This window comes from Odontesthes bonariensis, chromosome 19 (assembly GCF_027942865.1).
Source record: "Odontesthes bonariensis isolate fOdoBon6 chromosome 19, fOdoBon6.hap1, whole genome shotgun sequence".
In the NCBI taxonomy this organism is placed as follows: Eukaryota; Metazoa; Chordata; class Actinopteri; order Atheriniformes; family Atherinopsidae; genus Odontesthes; species Odontesthes bonariensis.
This window is the reverse complement of record NC_134524.1, coordinates 10,534,815-10,556,120: the sequence shown is the minus strand read 5'-3', so window position 1 is coordinate 10,556,120 and position 21,306 is coordinate 10,534,815. Positions and strand designations below refer to the sequence as shown.

Genomic DNA, 21,306 nt, shown 5'->3' with positions numbered 1-21,306 from the left:
TATTATATGCTTAAAATGTCAATTAAGAGACCTTCAATCTATGTCTATGTTTTGTAACTTATTATTTTATTGTTCTGTTTTTCAAATTATTTTCTTTTCTTATGTAAGGTAAGTCACCTTTTTGTAGTAAAACTACTCATCCCAGGAGGCGCTGCTGCAACGGAAATAGTTGCAGTTTTCCAACCATACAGCAGGTGGCGCCGGTGTCCTGCAGCAGCGCTGGAAACCGCTTTTTTAAAACCACAGAAGAAGAAAAAGAAGAATAATATGCAGCAGCGGTGGTCGGCAGTGGCAGAATAAAAACGCTTCAGACGACGCTTGCGGCAGTGAAATAACTTCAGACCCAGGGGACATATTATAATTTTCTTGCTCAGGTTAGTTGCTTAAATCGTCCTTGTTTTGTTTGGTGGAAGAAATCAAAGTCTAACGTCTTTTTAAACTCTTTTTTGTTTTTTAATTGAACGTCGAGTCGACCCAAGTTACGAAACGAACGAACGTCGTTACGTGTCAGCTAGCCGCCCGCTATGTTTATGTTTAAGTTTTCCTGTCTTTGTGTTTGGTAATTGGTGTCTTGCTTAGTAAAATGTGATGTCCTTTTCTTCAGAATAAAGTAAAATCATGCTGCTTCGTAAGGTGAGCCAGTCTTCCGCCCTGTGCGGCACCATTCTCAGGATTCCTCCCGTGCTATCAGGGTGAGTATATTAAGTAACTCCAACCGCCCTGTCATTAATGAACCGTTTGCTTTTTTTATGGTCAAAAATCACACTTTGTTTGTATCTGCTGCCATGTTTTTGTCTACAGAAGTCTGAGTCAGGCCGGGGTTGTAGTCGCTGTGTCAAATTCACGTCTCTACGCCAGTCAAGCGGCCCAGGTACGATGATATTAAACCACAGTGTCCTTCACAACATGTTTCTTTATCTTGTTTCTTTAAATGTTACGGTATCTTGGTCTTGTTGATGTCCATGTTGGGTCAAATGCAGTCTCTGGGTGACATAACATTGACACCCTCACCCGGTGGAAGTGGGGGAAAGTTCACCGGTCACGTGACTTAGTTATTAAAGGTGACACTACAGTTGTCCAGGCGAAAGTTCACAACAAAACAGTCTTATGGAAAATGTCAGACACTCTGAGCCTCACGCCATCGCCCGTCTGCCTCTGTCAATATATTCTGAGCACAATCTGTTTGTGTAACCTTGCATCCTTCCGTCTGATACAAGGCTCGGGGATCTCAACGGGTTCAAATCAAGACTATTTGGTGTCACTTATGTCATCAAAGAAGCGTTTTTAATGCACCCTTCAGAGAACGATGGGCATGATTTTTAAAGGAAGAGGGGGAAATTTGCAATTTGAGCCTCCCAACTTGGAAGAAGATTAGTGGAAGACAATGTCACAGAGTTTTAGGTCACAGATTCGTCACCACGAGGAATCTCTTCCAGCTTATTGCTCAGAAGACGCTTTATTTAGTTTTAGCTTTTATATTATGTTTATATGAACAGAATCTTAACATTGCCTGGAGTCGGGTTAAAAATCCAAAAGTCTTCTGATATTTTATTATCTGTTTTGATTGACCCGCGTTTATATTCCAGGTTTATTCCACAGTCTTAATTAAAGTGTGTTCAAATACTGTGCAGTGTAATCATCAGGGCAAACCAACATTCTGTCTGTGTTTTTCCATGTCATTTATTATGGGTAAATACCGCCCATTGTCTCTTACAAATAAAGTAAATGTTGTCTTATTTTAGCTAATGAATAAATTAATTCCAAGAAGAGTAATCCAACATTAAGAATGTGGCTCCAGTCACACATTCTCATTAATTTATTACAGTCCAACCCATCTTTGAGAAACTCTTGACATATTGCAGGTTAATTCTGTGCGTCAGATCATCTGGATTAATAATATAAAGTCATTGCAGTGGAGGAGCTTGGGGACATTACAAGGAAAGAAACCTTCATTATGCCATAAAGCCTAAATAAATTGTGTGTTGTGTTTTTTTTTGTTTTTAAAGGTTATTGATATCTAATTCAGGTTGTTTTTTTTTTTTTTTGTTTTTTGTTTTTTCCAGTTTGTGAAGGCCCTTTAGATATGCACTCCAATTAAGGATGATAATAATTAAATGAAACAAAATCCAAATGAGTCCAGTTCATATCATGTCAATTCAATAACTCTCGGTCATGTTTTGAACACAAAGTTTTGGTGTTTCATTCAGTTTTTTGAAGGTTGCTCAGCTTTTCCACTGAGCTGATAAACCGTTAACTTGTTCTCCGTTTGTTTCTCTGCAGGCGGTGTTGGAGAAGCCTGCAGCAATTGGCAGTGATGCTGCCCCTAAAGTGGAGAAGAAGAACGTTGCTGTCGTACGTTCCTTCTCTCTAATTCTTTGTAACTCGTTATAACAGTTGAGACATGACATCGGCGGTGGCCTCGTAGATCTGTATAAGTCAGGCTCGGATATCAAACTGGGGTGTTTTTTTAATGGCTTTTAAACACTATTTGAGTCCTGAGTGATTGTTATTGTTTAATTGTTAACATTTAAGCGTACCTGTGGTGCTTGTTGGCTTCTTGCAGCAAAGCAGAGCGCCTTCTGTGGTTGAGTCTCTTAAACTAAACGCCCGTATTCTGTGTTGTTTCTGTGACTTTTCAACAGGAATCCAAATCTTTTGCTGTCAACATGTTCAAGGGGCAGATCACGACAGCCCAAGTGTTCCCCTTTCCCAAAGGTAATCCATCAGACATTCGTTTTCTCTGGATAATTCCTGATGTGTCATTCAGAAACTGTGTGAAAAGGTTGCAGTGTAATTGTTCTGTTGTGCCGCAGCTCTCAACGATGAGCAGGAGCAGTTCCTTCAGGAGCTCGTGGGGCCAGTCAGCAAATTTTTTGAGGTAGCTTTTAACCTCTTTGAACGAAATCCTTCTGCCTCGTGCTCACCGCCCTCTTTGTAACTCATCCCGCTGCTCCGTGTTTCTTCACGTGGACAGGAGGTAAACGATCCTGCCAAGAACGACGCCTTGGAGAAGGTGGAGGATCACACCATGGAGGGCCTCAAAGAGATGGGTGCATTTGGGCTGCAGGTGCCGGCTGACCTGGGCGGCCTAGGCCTCTCAAACACTCAGGTACAGCTGCCTTCATTAGATTTATGTGTTTGATTCAGTCGGACAGATGGATCTAATGTGGTTCTCTCTGTCCTCGCAGTACGCCCGGCTGGTTGAGATCGTCGGCAGTCATGACTTGGGTGTCGGCATCACACTGGGTGCTCACCAGTCGATCGGGTTTAAGGGTATTCTGCTGTTCGGAAACACAGCGCAGAAGGAGAAGTACCTGCCCAAGCTTGCCACAGGTAAGAAGGCCGGCATCAGGATCTTAATCTGGAATCACCGTTAGATATAAATTGAGCTTTATAGACAACAGAAAACAAGCTTTTCAGAGTACAAGGCTGGAGAGGTGTTGTATTTTTTGGTTATGCACAGAAAATCTTATGAAAAGGAACAAATTTGGAGCTGCTCGTTTTCTTGTTTGTGTGTTTGATGCAACACGCCATGTGTGCCCCCCCCCCCAGGTGAAACTCTCGCCGCCTTCTGCCTGACTGAACCAGCCAGCGGCTCTGATGCCGCCTCTATCAAGACGACCGCTGTTGCCTCCCCCTGCGGACAGTACTACACCCTGAATGGAAGCAAGATCTGGATCAGGTGAGGAAACAGCCTTCTGCACACTGACCACAGGGGGGCAGCATTGCACAAGCTGTACAGTAACGCAGTGAAAGCTGCAGGTGTGTTTTCCCGTGACTTCATGCCTTTTTATTTCCTCTCATCAGCAATGGAGGTTTGGCTGAGATCTTCACAGTGTTTGCCAAGACGCCCGTGAAAGATCCCAAAACTGGGGAGATGAAGGATAAGATCTCTGCTTTCATCGTGGAGCGAAGCTTCGGAGGAGTGACGCAGTGAGCAGACTTTATTTCTCTGCTTTGTTTTTATTCCTGAGTTTTTTTTTTTCCATCCCATTAACCTATCCCCTCTCCCTCACAGTGGCCCCCCAGAGAAGAAAATGGGCATCAAGGCGTCCAACACAGCCGAGGTGTATTTCGACAACGTTCGCGTGCCGGCTGACTGCGTGCTGGGCGAGGTGGGAGGAGGCTTCAAAGTGGCCATGAACATCTTGAACAATGGTCGCTTTGGCATGGCGGCCGCCCTCTCTGGAACCATGAAAGGTGTCATCACCAAAGCTGTGAGTACATCTCAGTTTGCACCATCAGTGTCGACCGGAAGGGAAGTTGGGTTTTAGGCAAGACGAGAGCTTTTCATGTCGCGGCTGTGGCCTTTCACACACAGTTCCTGTGAAGTTGCTTCTGTTTTGTTTGTGCTACACTCGTTGTTTCAATCTCATGGGCTTGTGGGAAATTCCACTGCTTGTGGAAGGCTGTGGCCTGTCTTCTGCTGAAGTTACAAGCTCGTATTGTGTTTGATGATTCTCAGATTTGTCATTTGCATTATGAGTAAAACAAACTGATTGTGATGAGCAGAAAAAGTGCCGACCAAAGCTCAAGCAGTCTGCTTCTGATTCCCGACGCCGTGTGAAACAACAGGGACAGACTTAGGAGCCTAAAGTCAGAAATGCGATCCAACCTGAATGGGTTTTATCGCCACACACAGACCACTCAGCCCTGTTTGTGTCATTATTCTGGCGAGGATTTAAACACTAAACGAGGCTACTTTTAAAGCAGATCTCTAATGTAAAGACATTTATAGCTAAATGCTTTATAATGCAAGTTAAAAATTACAAATGTTTACCACAAAAAAGCTGAAAAATCTCACATTTGGAACAACTGGACCCATCGCATATCTGACACTTAAGTCACATTAAGTCAGCATGTGCAACTTTTTCCATAAAACGAGTATAAAAAGTTTAGAGTTTAAATGTGAGACCTCTCTGCTCACAGTAAATGAGTTATTTTACCTTTACATAATGTAGCTCATCGGTTCTACATGCAAATGGCCTCTAAATACAGAATGTGGCGTAAATATCGGCTCTTTTATCTGAATCAAAGGAAGTTTTACTGAAAGAAAAACAGATTGAATGTCGAGTAAGACCAGCGCATGCATCAGAGATGCCGTCTCCTCCTGAGCTGAGACTGATAATTCTCAATCGTCCTATTCTAAGAAGCTGTTGATCACTTTTGCATCTTGTGGTATTTTGAGCTGTTTTGCAACTCAACTCCACCCGTCGGGCCCCGCCAAGCTTCCTCTTTCGGCTCACTTATTAGACAGCAGACATCTAGAGGGAGACCAAAAAAAGCTGCAACGCTTGGGCCCAGACTAGAATTTGAGGAACAAATTGTCCACTTCTGCAAACACTGCGAGATGTATTGATATGCAGACTGCAAACAGGATGTATGTTCGGACAGTGATGGGCAGCTTTTCCCATTTTAACAGGTGGATCACGCAGCCAACAGAACCCAGTTTGGGAACAAGATCCACAACTACGGAGCCATCCAGGAGAAGATGGCTCGCATGACGATGCTGCACTACGTGACAGAAGTCAGTCCATCCAGCTTCTCTTTAAAGTTGTTATTAATAACTCCACAAGACTGTTTGATCCTGAAACCTTACTAATGAACAAGATGCTTCTTCTGTGTCTGTTTGCAGTCAATGGCCTACATGATCAGTGGGAACATGGACAGCGGAGCTTCTGAATTCCAGATAGAGGCAGCCATCAGCAAAATCTTCGCCTCTGTAAGAACTTTGTGGTTATTTAGTTCTCACGCACATGTTTTTTGTTTTGTTTTTTTTGCTCTGGGTTGGATCACATATTCATGAAAGTTCGAGATGAAATGAATTGTGTTTCGTCTCATTTGTCTGTTTATGAAAACAGGAAGCAGCGTGGACCGTTACCGACGAGAGCATTCAGGTCATGGGTGGCATGGGTTTCATGAAGGTTGGTGCTCAGTCCACATCCCGTCACATAAGAAACCTCAAACACAAAAAAGCCGATCAGCCACAAGATTAGAACGAGGTCACGTGGAGCCTGTGGGTTGTTGGGCTCGTTCTGGTGCGTTCTGACTGACCACTGATCTGCATTTTCCAGCCGTTTTAAGTCGAAACTTTATTGTCATGTAGAGATGCACGAAATTACTCCTCCGCATTTAACCCATCCAGGTCGGCACCTGTTGAACGCACATGCACAGGGTCACACACTCAGAGACAGATGTCGTATTCACTGGAGTACGGAGGTACAGCTAAAGTAGCAGCTACTACGGATGGAGCAGGGAGGCTAAAGTTAACAAATCTGTTTTATAAAGCAAAACGAAGCTAAACTAAAAATATATTCACGTATGTGGCACTGAAAGCAAAACAAGTCAAGATAAAAACAAAAGGGTTGCAAGTGTAGAAGGGACAAAAGTGAGCTTATTAAAACAAGAAGTGCGTAAAAGTTCACTGGGTTTAATATCAGCTGCCCGCCAGATGTGAGATGATGGTGATCAGTGAAATATTTAAGAGCAGAAGGAGCTCCAGGACATTTTATTTACAGGGATCAGGTGTAGGAAGAGATGACCGTAAAATGTCTCGGATCCCAGTCGGCTTCCCGCCAGTCGCTCTCGTGCTTTTGGTTCCTCTTCTGCGTGTCCCTTCTGAGGCGGATCTTTGTAAACACCGAAGTTGGGAATCACTGAACTTTGTTGGAAAGTCAAACAAGCCGGAGCCGAAGGGACTTTTTGAACCTGCTCGAGTTTATCGGAAAAGGAAAATCTTGTTCCTGCCTCACATTCAACCCTCCGCTTACAGACTGTACACCGACCGACACGCTGAGAAGCCTTTTTTATTTTTATTTGCATTAAAACCTGAATAAAACTCATCCGTGTTTACTCTACTGGTCGTTGATACTCAGGCTGCGTGCGTATTTCAGCTGACTTAGTCTGCTCAGTGATGATTGACATAAACTTCAGAGATCCACTTTCACTGCATTGTGGAAGCCTCGTTTCTCCAGCTCAGCTCATCTTTGCAGCTTTGGCTCACACAGTTGCATAGCCTGAATACAGAGGAAACCGTGCCGGTGGTGTCGTTCCACATCTTGGCACAAACTGCAGAGTGAAGAGGGTGTGAAAAAAAAAATGTAATTAAATTGGTGCCGGCGACTGAGACGAACGTGGTTTTTTTTTTTTTTTTAGGTCTCACTGAACGAGTGAAATTAGCTGTGCGGCATGATAGAGAGGAAGGGGAGCGGGCGCCGCTGTGGGCGCCGCCGTGGGCGTGAGGTTCTGCTCACGTTGTGCGTTTTGACTCAAGCTTTCACTTCACCTGAGGAATAAAGCGAGTCTTCAAACCTTTTTGAAATGAGGCGTCTTTCTCTTTTCCTCTTCTGTTTATTCAACTTGGCCGAGTTTATTACTTTGATATATTAAACATGATAAATGGTCATTGGTTCATTAACGTGCGAACACAATCTACACAACTGACGTTTTATTGTGTTTTTTATTAAAAAGGTCATTTTCTTCAGGAGCTGACTATCCGTTTGTATGTTTCTGCAGGACTACGGAGTGGAGCGAGTGATGAGGGATCTGAGGATTTTCCGTATCTTTGAGGGAACAAACGACATCCTGAGGCTCTTTGTGGCTCTCAATGGCTTCCAGGTAACACGAGACTACTTCATGTAAATGTATCGAACAGAATCTACTGCGGTGTGGAAATTTTACAGAGGAAGTTTCTGTTGTTTTTTTGCTTCGTCTTCAAACTGTTCTTCCTGTCTGCTTTTCAACACAACGCTCTGTGAACAAAGACGGACGGCGCCACTGGGTGTAGCGTTCAGCTTCCAACGATGTGCCTGATTTGTGCAGAAAAAATAAAAAAAACTGCTGTACGCTTCATGTTGGCCCCTCACAGAGTGGCGTTCATTGTTCCTCTCTCCCTCCTCCAGAATGCCGGTAACCACCTGAAGAGCTTACAGAAAGCCCTGAAGAACCCCATCGGCAACGCCAGCCTGCTGGTTGGAGAGATGACAAAGAGAGCCAAAAGGTTTGCAACACATTCTTAGGTCCTGTCTGGGGGGGAAAGGAAGTTCTCAACAGCTCTGGCTGATGGTGGGAGATGGGGATGTCCCGAGCACACGACGAGGGCATTTATTTTTAGATTGATGGCAGTTCCCTCCTTCCTGCCACAGTTGAGGTGTTGCTTACATCTGGGATGATAACATAATTATTACTGCTGAGAGAAGTAAATTTGTCATAAGATGTGAGTAAATAGTTCTCATAAAGAGAAATGTGTTGGTGTGAGAACTGGTTCCTTGTATTAGTGTTTTTCTGCACTAACAGAACGGTGAACTTGTGGCTTCTGAGGGCAACTGAGTGTCTCACGGGAATGAAAGTAGTTGAAATGATATTATGCGTCCCTCTGGTATTTCACACGTCTCCCTTCATGTTCTCAGGCTGAACACCTGAAACGTTTCTGGTGTTCAGTCTAACAGAACAGGGTTCAGCTCAGCTTCACCCGTCTTTAGCCTCAAACTGCACAGCTTTGCTGTTTCTGAACACACACGGGGCGAGTAAATGTGTCCGTGTAACACTTTCTTCTTCTCTGGTCTTTGCAGAAAGGCAGGCCTGAGCTCAGGTCTGTCGCTGCAGGGTAACATCCATCCTGAGCTGGCACAGAGCGGTGACCTGGTGTGTTCATCTTATTTAAACACATTCTGTTTACAGTTTCTTCCTTTGTGTATTTGAGCTCTTAGGTAACATATATTTGTATTTGAGGGACTTCCCAAATCAGCCAAATGACTAAGCGAGGCTAGTTTAAGTGACAATTTGACACTAGTTTGTTTTACTAGTGGAGCTAGGTTGTATTTATCTGCTGTGTTTATTTATGTTCAGTTCAGTTTTATTTATACAGCACACAGTCACAGGAAATGTCATCTCAAAAGTACTTTGAAGATTCAGTTATAACCCACTTTCAGTGCTATTAAATCATAATCTAATTTGTTAAAATCCAAATAACGTGTCTTCACCGCTTGACAGGCATGTGGCTTCACACTCTGAGCTTTGTTTTTTTTTTCTGCTTTGCAGGCGGTTAAAGCCATTGAGCAGTTTGGAGCCGTCACTGAGGAGCTGTTGATCAAACATGGCAAAAAGATCATCGGTAAGTCAGACACGTGTGATGTGTAAAACATGCAGGAAAAGTGCCTCAGCGGGCACATATTTGGTGTTTCCTCTGCAGATGGTCATTTCAGTTATGACGAGTTATTGAAATCCCATTCAAAGGTTTTGAAATCTGAACGGTTGATATTTTGCATTATTAAGAGCCGTTATCTCACCTGGTTTGTTTGTGCCAACCGCACAAAAAGTCAACTTCAGCCAGTGTTTTAAATTTTTCAGATGAACAGTTTGTTCTGAAGAGAGTCGCAGACTGTGGCATCGACCTGTACGCCATGGTGGTCGTCCTGTCAAGGTACGCAAAAACACGAACCATAAACCACAGGGTGGCCGCGGCTCCTTAAAAAGTCGTAAATCAGTTTTCCTGAAAATAGGACCTTAAAAGGTATTAAATTGTCTTAAATTCAGATTGCATGGGTCTTAAATATTTGTGTATTTTTCTTTTTGCTCCAAGGGAACAGTATTTTATTTTTTTTAAATATATTTACTTGATTTTATAAGCATTTGTTCATGGGACTTAAATGTTCTGAAAATACTGTAATAAATTTAATTTAGGACAGTGACATTTTTGTGATCTTTTCGCATGACACGCATTTAGCCGATGTTCTTAAACTCAATTGTCATTTTACCATACTGTCAGTGTGTTTACTTGGTATTTCCATCGTACGTTTGGTCTTAAATTTAATTTAGAAGTGGTATTAAAAGGTCTTAAAAAGTTTTAAATTTAACTTGTTTATACCTGTAAACACCCTGAACCATGTGGGGCTGTGTTGGTCTCCCCCAGTTTCCCTTCTTGACACCCACTCGTTTTCTGTGGTCCTTTCTCGTTCTCCATGTGAACTCCTACGCAGCCTGAATAGTTTTTTTGTTTGTTGTTCCACTCTCTGCAGGGCCTCACGCTCTCTGAGTCAGGGCCACGCCTCAGCTCAGCATGAGAAAATGCTGTGTGAGACCTGGTGTATGGAGGTAAGATCCCCCTCATCTGACTGACTAATATCAGGGTTTAACGACTTGAACTGTGTAGTAGTTCTCACAGCTAATGCACAACTGGAGATTATTGAAAATGTATTTAACATTTTCCTCATTATTTTCCAACATTTGAGGTTTGACTGGAGCTCTTGTAGATGGTCATCTCGTTGCTCCTCCTCCTGAGGTAGTTTACAGCAGTGAGCGCAGATTTATTTTTTATTTATTTTTAGACATTTTTAACTTGGAGCATTCAGGAAACCACATTGTGATGGTCTCCCATGGACGTTAGCTTCATATATTTAGTGGCAAAGCCAAACAAAACCTCACCACAGTGTGTATATTTGGTTTTTAGCCCCCAAAAAAAGAAGAAACGAATAACTTGGAGAAGACCAATTGTCAGATTTATAGTTAAATTAATATTATATTAAGTAAAGTGGCAACATCCCATCTTCTTTATAAAGTGAATGTAGATTATTAGGCTTAGATAGGGCTATAGTACAACTATAATAAATCATACCCTGTTACTTTTAGACAGCATTGATGGTACACAGTAAATCTCAGTGTTTTATTTAGTTCATATTTGCTATTATAATGGTACTATTAAGCACTTAGCGTTTGCGTTATCTGTCTGCTCTCTCCTTACTCGTTGACTGTGTGTAAATACAACTTAATTCCTAATAAAACCCTTCTTATTTACATTTTATCTGCTGTTGGACCGCACAGTGAGTCCAGAATGAGGACTGAAACAACAGTAACTGACTTTGCAAATGTGGCATTGTCTGATTAAATCGCCTTTCGGCTAAACTTTGCTTTGATTTTGGTTGCGTTTGCATGCACACCTACTCTGAGAGAGGCTTCATTTGCATGGGCGGCTGCAGCGGGAGTGGGTGAAGGTGGAAAAGCACAGCTCTGAGGAGCAGAACCGATACTTGAACCAACTTTACTCAGGTTGTGCAACACATATTGCATTTTGAAAAGATTTGGTTTTCTTGAACAAAAAGCAATGCGGAAAAAGATGCTCGCTGACGAATGAAGAGGGGAAAAGCAGCGCCGCGAGGAGACAAATGTACACTCAGTTTCCGCCAACATAATCTCTTAGAATCTGTTTAATCAGAATTTTATATCTCATTTGAGACGAATACGGATATTAATGGATAGAAACCAGTTTACCACCCTGTACTCTGTATTAGTGCTGTAATACTAACACTTTAATCTGTGATTAAGTGTATAACTGAAACTTATAATTCAATAAGTAATGATTTTGGCTGGTTATTGGTAGTTACTATTAATAAAAAGGATGTTTCGAAATGACTCAGTCGGACACGTATTAGTCATTAAAATCCTCCATCATGACTTGATATTATCTGTTATTGCTGTAAAACCACGTAGAATGAGATATTCAACAGGGAAATGGATGAAAGATTAGTCCTTAAGTATGAAACCATCTGTTTCCCAGGCCTAAATTTTAATGAATGAACTGCTACATTTAAGAAGAAAAAGAAGGTTCTCGCACAGGCTTCATTAAATGTGTTTCAGCCACAGTTTGAATAAGTTCATGTTATGATAATAAAGGTTAATAAATCTTATTCCAGCTAAAGTTGTTTCATTCTACACGAGGTTGTAAATTATCAGTGGCGTGGCTGGACGACCTGTAAATGTACTTCATAAAGTCTGTAACACGTTAATCTAATCTGATGCTGGTCTTCGTCCCTCAGGCCCATGACAGGATCATGCGTGACATCAAGCTTCTGCGGTCCAGTCAGTCCAAGCAGCTCTTCAACAACATGCGGGCCATCTCCACCGCCGTGGTGGAGAACGGGGGCGTGGTCGCCCCTCACCCCCTGGGTTTCTAAACCTCCCACACACTCTGTATCATCATGTCTGTATTTAGTTGGTGTTTTTCCACTCTTCTGGATCTCTAACCAGGTTCTGTGCCATGAAAACCAACTCCATGTTGGCTCTATCACGTCGGTGCCCTTCAGTCAGCCGTGTACGGTGAAGCTTTCCACAGTCCGGGGCCGAGAGATTCTTTATCTACATTGTAATCCGCTTTCAGTCGGTTATTTATTTTATTCTTTTCCTTTTACTTTAAATCTTCAGGAAATAAAACGAAAAAGGGTTTTAGTTGTTCAGGAAAATCGCATCACAAGTTCAGTCCTGCCGCCTGCTTCTGAAGCAGCTGTGGCCTGAACGTGTCCAGATGTGTGCATGGAGCTTGTAAATGGACCAGTTGCTTTGTAGCTCGGACTTTAACTGTAGCTAACTGATTTGGAAAAAAAAAAAAGGTAACATTTGGGCTGTCGTTTTTGTTAATTCTGCATAAATACAACACTATCAATGCAACTTTGAGACGGAGTTAACAGAAGTTAATCTGTTTAAAGCTGTTAAATTATGCACAAAGGTTCATTAGTACACTTACCTGCATTGTGTTCAGATGTATTTACTGGTGCGATAATATATATATATATTTTTTTTTCTATGTATATGAATGCCTTTCTTCATTTTAAGCTCGCAGGAACATCAGGAGTGTAAAACCTTTGCCTTAGAACTGCTCGCTGCGCCGTGACTCGAGTCAAACGCATATTTCTCACAAATGGTCGTCTCATTCTCTTCCTCGTGCAAATGTTTATTTCCTCTGCTGCGGGTCGCAGGCATCGTTCTGTGTAAATGAGAAAAGTTACCATCACCCATCTCTGCGTAGTTTGTAAGGTGGAAGCTCTTCTTTCCCAACGATCAAACCGCCATCTTCCATCTGTACATAGGACGTAATGACATTACAGGTACTTTTTTTTTTTTTTAACACTGAGATGCGATTGTGTTGCTTTTAAAGCGAACAAGTTGTGCTTCAGGGCGGCTAATTTAGTTGTAGCGTGGTCAGTGTCCACTCTGGACTCTTTTAATGAGTTATCTGCCTCAGCTCAGCTTGTGGATGTCCATGACTTCATGTATTTGTACTGCAGTCACCATCATTAAACACACCTCTGTACTTAACCATAAAACATCGTCGCCTTGTTTGTAAAAGTGGCTGTGAGACGGACAGACTTTTAGTTTCTTATGAGCTTTTGAACATGCTTTGAAATATTCTTTTTACCCCTCTTAGCTGACAAAACTCACTTCCTGTTTCTGTGGTATTCATACCCAGCTATCGCTGTGGTTTCACTTCTGCACCCCAGCTCTTCCAGAGCAAACGCTTCACAGGAATGCCAGTAAGTGTCTCATCTACACTCTGTCAGCGGTGCATACAGGTCCTGCTGTGAAACGCAAACAGGAGCCTCTCACTGGAGCCAATTTAGTCGGTGTGAGACGGAGATGAGGGCTGCGGCACGTTGCATTGTTGAGAAATCCCCTGATGTGTGTGTGTGTGTGTGGTGGCGTCTGGCAACTGAAAGCTCAGCAGCAATGCAAACTTAATTGTGGTAAACACTGAAGCAAATAAAAGCTCAAAGCAAAAGTCGGTTTTAAGTTTCCTGAAAAATCGGTTCTTCCCCGGGAGTTAGCCGAATCGGTTTAAGTTTTAATGCTGATTTTTACAGAAGAAATCTGAATGAAGGCATTTCAGGGGAAATGTGAGATGACGTGTAGATTTCTGATCTATAGAGGGGCTTTTTTTTGGGGGAGAAGAACCCCTACTTTCCCTTTTAATAAACCAGCTCTTCCCTGTATGACTGCAACAAATTGAACTCCAATTGGCTTGAATATGATTTAAGTGCCTTGAGATGACATTTGTTGTAATTTGGCGCTATATAAATAAAACTGACTTGAATTGAATTCCCTGGAGGATCGTTGTTAGTCTCATTTGCCAAAGAAGTACCCATGTTGAAATATTAGACGGCTATTTCTGATAATAACCTTTTGATAAAGTTGATGCTTAACAATTGAAAAAAAAATGGGGGATTAGAAGGTGTGAGGAAGCTTTGGATATGCAGTTTCCTTCCTCTGTAAATGGCCCCTTTTCACAAGCTGACACAATTTCCTGCGTCTTGTGCAACGTCTGCGGCACGCGTTGGTCAAAGTAACGCAGACTGAGCCGCGGCTCCTTTCTCAGCCATCACAGAGAACATATCGCACCGCTGACATCTTGTTTTGGGCCCTCACGCCTGAAAGTGTGAAGCTCAGTGAGTCGTTTAAAAAGGTGATCCAGCCTCCTCCATCTTTCTCTCCACCTGACTTCGGCCTCAGAGGATGCACGTTCCCTGACCTAAGAGGATTTATTTCCAACAAAAGCCCAAATAAATGGACCAACAGTGAAGTCCAGAGTTTAGTGGAACCAAGATGTGAGAGAAGAAGATCCCAGTGGTGGAACTGCTTCAGTGCCCGATCAACATGTGGCCAGATTGAGCTTAAAAGAAGGATCCAACCAACCGTCCATGGTCAAAGTGCCCACGAGGGGAAACGTAAATATTTCTGTTGGTCTCATATCATAATAATGTGGGTTTTTTTAAGTTATTAGTTACTGGATCTCTCCACGCTCTAAAACACGGATCTCAAACTGTCCTGCTTCAACACACCTGATTCAGACCGATGCCTCATTCGCTGGTTTGTGCAGAATTCAACAATCTTTTGAACCATTTAATCTGAATCGGGCGCGTTGAAGCAAGGAACCCCCCCCCCGCCCTCCTAACTGTGACACCATAAAACAAAGAGATGAAATAAAATCAATGTGAGGACAAAGTATTTTACATTAAAGGCTTAACGGTGAAAATGTTTTTTATTTCATGTTTTTTCAGAGGTCAAGAAACAAAACAGACTTAGCGGAGAGTCGCCCCTCTAATGTAATGTTATCTTCTTCTGTTAAAGCTTATTTAAATGAGGCAGTGCTGAATTAAATATGTGCTGCAAGAGCAGCCTTGCCTGCAGTTATTTCTGCTGATGACTTTCTCAACATTATCTTGAGCTTGTTGTTTCATCTGGTGTTATCATGATGAAGGTTTTGGTTTTACTGAGAACACGAGGCGATGATGGTGAACTTGGAAATGATTAACACCTGATTTCATTGTTCATTATCGCAGCCACGACTCTCGGGGAGGATCTATCACGTTAAGTCGAGGCGTGCTCGAGCGATTCTGTGTCCTGCGACGAGTTTAGTAAAAGTCCAGAGGTAAGTGGGCACAGATGAGCGTTTAATCGATACTCCCTCGGCCACTGGCCGACCTTAAAGTCGTCCCATTGTTTTAAAAGGAAGAGAAAAAAACTTTACCAGGCCGGACAAATGGAATATATTAACCCCGTAATCATGAGGAAACCAGCCTTGTTATCTTCAGATAACGACATGCATACATTTATCCATTATCTCTCCAAAAACCAGCCTTGTTATCTCGAGCTCGTGAGATAATTAATTTGGGATCTCGGGATAATCGTACCTAAAGAACGTCTCAGGCGAGGCCTAATAAACTGAACTTGTGGAAAAACAAACGCAGAAAACTATATTTTCGACATTTCCTCTCTGTTATGAAGGCAAAATTATCACAGCTGATTGTTGCGTTTCACCTGAATTTGCTGCAGCTTTAATGGAAGTCAGCTTCTAAATACACCAACAAACCAACTGCTGCTCGAAGACCTCCACCGTTCTCACTTTTTCTACATCCCTGTTTGTTTTGGTAGAGAAGCGCTTAAACGCTGAGGTATTGGTAGTTCCCGTCATGCTCCTGATATTTAACACAGATCATATCTGAGTGGTGTCCAATGTCCAACCGTTGCACAGCAAATACTTTGCATAAAACAGCCCACACTGGTTAACATTCACCCAGTTTGCCTTGTTTGAATTCACGCGTCGACAAAGCTGATCTCTGAGGTGACGAATGACTCCGGATGAACCGTTAAATCCCTCTGCTGAGTTCAGATAGAACACTTTGTTTAAGTACATCCTCCATCTTAATCCCAAAAGATCCAGAAGGTCAGAGGAGCTGGATTCTTGCCACGGTGTTTCTGACGTGAACCCCTGGACCGGCTGGGTTAGGGTTTGTCTGAGCAGCTCAGCCGTTAATCAGCAGGCGTGTGAGATGCCGGTCGGGATAAAAAGGTGTTTCCTCGGTTCCTTCTGGCCCCCGAAGGTGCAAACGCCAGCAGAGCGTCAAAGTCCCGCAGCTCAGATCCTGACGTTGACCGGCTTTTTCCCGTCAGACACCTTCTGCTTCTCTTTGGTGCGAGTCGTGAGAGGAGCTGGTGAGGGGCAGCGGGCCAGTTTCTTCCTCCTGCTCCTCTGGGACCTGTGAGATCTCTGCAGAGATGATGGTCTGAGCTGTCAGAGTTCGCTCCCTGAGGGGAAAAGAACCAGCAAAACATATGCAGTGAGCTCATTTGGGCTTTTTGTGGTCACTAAAAGCGCCTGTAAGGAGGGTGTTTGATGAGTGGTAAAGTAACAGTGATATGGAAACCTCAAGCAAATCAACTCGTTTCACCCATTTCTGACAATCCATTCATTTCTGTATCTGTCAACTTTTATAGAGAAAAGTCACTTTTAGTTAGTCGCTTCTGCCCAAAGCAATCTGCCTCTGGTGTTTTAAAGGCTCTAAATCACACAGAAGGACGGCGAACTGAACAAAAGTCCGTCCATTATCTGCTGATCTATGAGGGTAAATTATTATTTACATTGTAAACACTGGTGCTGTGTGAACCGGTTGTCGTGTGAAACATACATGAACAGCGTGGGAATTCTCAGTGTTTATTCTAAATATGAACATCTGGGCTGGTCATTTTCCACTGGGCATCTTTTCCCATAAATGTCAGTTTCACAGACAATCAACCAGGAAAAGAACCCACAACAGAAGTTCTGACTAATTTAAAACCTATGTTCAAGTTACAGTGGTTAAAGGACGAGTTGCACAACTCTACGCTGGATTTCAATTGAACATTTTTCAGAAAAGTTGTGAAATGGACGACAAAGTCACCCGTTAAAACAAGTTAAATCTACTTCAATTAGTTAATTATAAGAAAGTGTTTTAAAAAAAACCATCTCTGTCTCTGAGAAGTAAAGACTGGAAGTCTGCTGACGCAATAAGAGGGTCATTCATGATTAACTATCATTAAAGTATCATTTCGGTATATTTCCGATTGAAAGTGGTCCACCAAATATCATTAAAAGATTCAAACAATCCGGAGAAAATTCTATCCAAGGCTGAGAAAAAAAAAAAAAAAAAAAACTATATGTCCTGATCTTCAGGCCTTCAGATGACACGGCATTAAAAAAGAAGAAGAAGAAGAATAGGACGTGATTATAGCCGCATGGGCTCAGGACCCCTTCAGAAAACCAGTGTCAGTTACACGGTTGATCACTGCAGCTTAAAACTCCACCATGAAAATCTAAAAATCATAGAAAGAACCAGAAAAGCCACTTTCTTCTCACGGCTGAAGCTCGTTTAAGATGGACTGAACTCTCCCGAGTCGAGATCTGAAAATCTTTTTGGGAAAACCTAAACGTGCACGAGCAACTTGCACATCACCTGTGAAGGTGCCGTTCATGATGAATGAAGAACCCATGTGACACACAAAGTGTGTATGATTCCATAAAGACTCCAGGAACTAAGCAGGCCCGCCGGCGTCCCCGCTCGAAGGGTTTGGAAAGAAAATGTGACAAAGGAGGCGAAGACTACACAAACTGATCAGTTCAGTTCCCCAAAGTTGTTTTTTTTTTTAAAGAAAGAGGAGATGCAGCACAGCCTTAAACATGACAAACAAACAGTCTCGATCTCTCAGTCTTCATGTTTTTTTTTGCTTCTTGCTTGGAAGATTTAATAAAAGGCAAAAGTATGTTTTTATATCCCATTTCTGTAACCTTAAAGGTTTTTTTTACCTTATTATTAATAACCTGTTAATAAGTGTTCAATAGTTTACTGTGAATAAGCTGACTTGGTATCAGTCAATCTGCCTCCAGCAGTTTCTTGTAAGGTTTTATTCTCTGGAAAATGGCCTCAATCTTGCTGTTGATTGACTAAATTTGGAGAATAACTGTTTAAACCAAATGGTGTCATATTTACACTATGACAGGCTGCGTCTTGAGTTTCCTGTTTCCTTGTTATCAGATGCATAACTACAGAGTCAATGACCCGCTTTCCTTTCCACACAGTGACATTCATGTGAGATAAGCTGATATTCAGCCCACATATATAATACATGCATGGCACATGTGTGGGTCAAATAGGTGAGAAACTCCTGAAAATCTTTCTGGCCGCAAGCAAAAAAGCTATAACAAGAAGATGGCTCAACATAGAACCTCCCACGGTTAATCAGTGGAAAGTCATAATTAAAGGCATCCAAACTAACTATTGACTTTTAGCCTCAGGTTACAAAGGGGCAAAGGTGATGCCCTCTGGGAAAAATGGGACACCTACATCGCAGGAGGGGGTGATGACCTGTCTTGATGCCTTGTACTCTGGTAATGAAAAGCAATGACCATGATGTTGTAGTTTGTGGCGATCTGCTCGCAACCCCCCGTGGTTCCCCTGATGTTTTGTTTTTGTGAATCTGCACATGTATCTTTATTTGACTAGGTTTTGCAATCATTTGGATGTGTGCATGTCTATTTTTTTTGTTTTTGTTGTTTCTCTTTAGTTTTGGGGCCGCATGGCACATCTGATTGTGACCATATCTTGTTTTGTTTTGTTTTGTTTTTTTTGTATTGATGTTGTAACTTGAAAAGATAGAAAAATAAAGTTTAAAAAAAATAAAAAATAGGTGAGAAACACATTCGACTTCATCAATGATATAATGACTTAATGTGACGCATACCTTCCTCTGTGTTGCGTTTGGGGCCAGTTGGCTCGCACAGTCCACCCGAGGAAGGTCTTCAAGTACCGGGAACAGCAGGGGAATCTGTCATTCAGCTGCTCCAGAAGTTCCTCTTTACGCAAGCCGTAAACAACCGGCGCAATGCACTGCGCCATGCTGAAGAAAGCGAAAATAACCACGGCCGACACCTCTTTGGTCTCCTGCTCAATGAACTCCTTTTTGTACAGAATCGTGACCACGAAGTTCACAAAGTTAGGCAGGATGAAAACGGCCAGCTGGGTGCCGTGCAGGGCGATCGTCCTGCACCCGGCCTTGTTGCGCCGGTTGAGCACCCCCAGCCGCCGCCCCTCCATCAGTATCCTCACATAAGTGTACAGTATGAGCAGCGTGCACAGCCCGATGAACAGCACCTTCTGCAGCTCGCCTCTCCGCAGCTGCTCCCGGCCGCACTCCCCGTGGAATTCGGCCTCGGGGTCCGGCTGGAGGAACAAAGTGAGCGGGATCAGCAGAGCCAGCAGCCAGGTGAGCGCGCCCAGGAGCCAGGGCCAGCGGCCCGCCGCGCACACCGAGCTGTAGCGCATCGGGTGGCACACGGCGCAGTAGCGGTCCAAAGCCATCGCCGTGAGCGTCAGCAAGGTGTTGGAGGCGCTGCTGATGAGCACGGTGATCATGGCCAGGCACGAGGAGCGGCTCAGCCGCGCGCTCAGGTGGATCTGGTAGTAGAAGATGCTGCTCGTGCCCAGGTAGACCAGAGCGGACACCAGCAGGTGGAAGACCAGCACGAAGCGCGCGTGACTGCGCAGCCTCTCCTCGCGAACTATAGTCCAGTTGATGATGAGGTTGAAGAAAAGCAGCACCGAGAAGGACACGGTGGACACGTAAAAGCGCACACAGGTGTAGCCCCACGTGGGCTCCGTTTGGTTGGACAATGACATCATTCCTCAGCTGGGTTTGGTTGGGTTTGCATGATGATGATGATGATGATGATGATGATGGCAGCAGCAGTGGAGCTGATGGGAGAGAAAGTCGATCCACTGCATGATCCTCTCCGTCTGCTCTCTGACTGAAGACTGACTCAATCACGCTTTGGTCCTTTGGTCTGACGCGCGCGCATTTGTCACGTGTGTCTAACGTTAGTGAAGTCACTGACTAACATGACTTTTCATCACATACAGCTAAAGTCCAAACCTAAAGCTTTTTCCACAAGGTTTTCCCAGTTCTGACCCCACTGTACAGCCCTTCTAAATGCCCCCAGGGGCAAAAATGTCCTAATTATGAGGCGGAAAACTGGAACTGGTCCTCACAAAGACGGTTACACTCTGCTCACAACCCAACCAATGAACGGCACGCTTAGTGTGTGAACTCTTAGTGAAGTTCCTGTATTTCTGTATTAATATCACCCGAAACATAATCAGTTTCTTAAAATGATGTAAAGAGAACCAAAAAAAACCCCAAGAAACAATATTTTAACACTTGTAAAGTAAAAAAACAACTGTCTGTGTTTGTGAACCTTTGCTTGAAAGGGGCGTGGCCTTATTGTGTCATAATCGCAACTGCACGTTCCTGCAATTGCATCTAAGTTGCAGAAGAGCTTTCCATCTATTTCCGTTAAAGAGGTTTCACATCAAACTAATAATAATCAATAGAGTTGATGTGATGTACATTTGTTGGTCAAACGCGAATGAATTGCATGAAAATGACCAATAAACGAGGTTTATTTATTTGTATTATCGATCCATTTTAAGTAATTTAATCTGGCTTGTTTTACACCATATCCAATCATTTTAACAACCAAAAGTTTTTTCCTAATTCTAAGCCATCTAAATTAATAATATGTCAATATATATCCATTTTCTATACCTGCCTAATCCAATCCAGAGTCTTCTAAAAGATTAACTTTATTTAAACGTTGAATAACAAAGTTCAGTTCATTGCCCAGGCCATGATACTACCACCACCATGTTTAGAAAAGGTTCTCATGCTGTGCTTTTCTTTTTGTGCAGCATGTTCATTCTCATTTAAACCAAGAAATTATGTCTCGTCTGAACAATCTTTGATTTATTTCTCGTGCAGATGTGACAGCGGGTGTCTTTCTCCTACAGCTCTGCTATATTGTTGTTTGTTTCTCCTGATGGTGGAGTCATGGTGATCATTAACATCAGCCAATATAACAGAGATCTTCAGTCTCTTAGAATAAATTTTATCCATTTATGGCCTCACAAACTTTGGTTAATTTATTTACCGTCCACCTGTTTTAGCCTATTCAGTGCAGCAGGGGGGGCTGGAGCCTCTCCCAGCTGCCACCAAACCAGAGGCAGGTACACCTGGACGGGCCAGAGACACAACAACCCAGGCAAACTCCCACTCATGGTAAGTTTAGACTCCCTAATCAACCAAACACGCATTTTATAGACTGTGGGAGGAAACTGGAGTATTCTGTGCTCTTTCACAAATGTGAGAGCATCAGAGTTGGACGGATTCCTCTTG

General features: G+C 42.9%; 2 protein-coding genes across 2 annotated transcripts; one reads left to right on the top strand and one right to left on the bottom strand.

Annotated features, from left to right (window-relative positions):
• Positions 1 to 248: 248 nt before the first annotated feature.
• On the top strand, positions 249 to 13,094 carry acadvl (acyl-CoA dehydrogenase very long chain). The gene is made up of 21 exons (XM_075450567.1): positions 249 to 374; positions 605 to 692; positions 802 to 871; positions 2,281 to 2,352; positions 2,643 to 2,715; positions 2,814 to 2,878; positions 2,975 to 3,109; positions 3,189 to 3,333; positions 3,553 to 3,682; positions 3,808 to 3,933; positions 4,019 to 4,217; positions 5,423 to 5,527; positions 5,636 to 5,722; positions 5,862 to 5,924; positions 7,516 to 7,617; positions 7,902 to 7,999; positions 8,571 to 8,643; positions 9,040 to 9,112; positions 9,349 to 9,421; positions 10,017 to 10,092; positions 11,811 to 13,094. The coding sequence occupies exons 2-21, from the start codon at positions 619 to 621 to the stop codon at positions 11,946 to 11,948; spliced, it is 1,977 nt and encodes a 658-aa protein (XP_075306682.1). The 5' UTR covers positions 249 to 374; positions 605 to 618; the 3' UTR covers positions 11,949 to 13,094.
• Positions 13,095 to 14,784: 1,690 nt separating this feature from the next.
• Positions 14,785 to 19,878, bottom strand: LOC142368609 (odorant receptor 131-2). The gene is made up of 2 exons (XM_075450818.1): positions 18,820 to 19,878; positions 14,785 to 16,350 (listed from the first exon to the last, which is right to left on the bottom strand). The coding sequence occupies exons 1-2, from the start codon at positions 19,755 to 19,757 to the stop codon at positions 16,212 to 16,214; spliced, it is 1,077 nt and encodes a 358-aa protein (XP_075306933.1). The 5' UTR covers positions 19,758 to 19,878; the 3' UTR covers positions 14,785 to 16,211.
• Positions 19,879 to 21,306: the final 1,428 nt, after the last annotated feature.

What these genes read in the sequence shown, in the direction of transcription:
- acadvl (XM_075450567.1), top strand. Translation starts at nt 619, where the DNA reads ATGCTGCTTCGTAAGGTGAGCCAGTCTTCCGCCCTGTGCGGCACCATT. An exon ending in AGAAGAAGAACGTTGCTGTC is followed by an intron (nt 2,353 to 2,642) that starts GTACGTTCCTTC and finishes ACTTTTCAACAG; the next exon opens with GAATCCAAATCTTTTGCTGT. An exon ending in AAGGTGTCATCACCAAAGCT is followed by an intron (nt 4,218 to 5,422) that starts GTGAGTACATCT and finishes CCATTTTAACAG; the next exon opens with GTGGATCACGCAGCCAACAG.
- LOC142368609 (XM_075450818.1), bottom strand. Translation starts at nt 19,757, where the DNA reads ATGATGTCATTGTCCAACCAAACGGAGCCCACGTGGGGCTACACCTGT. An exon ending in CAAACGCAACACAGAGGAAG is followed by an intron (nt 16,351 to 18,819) that starts GTATGCGTCACA and finishes TTTTCCCCTCAG; the next exon opens with GGAGCGAACTCTGACAGCTC.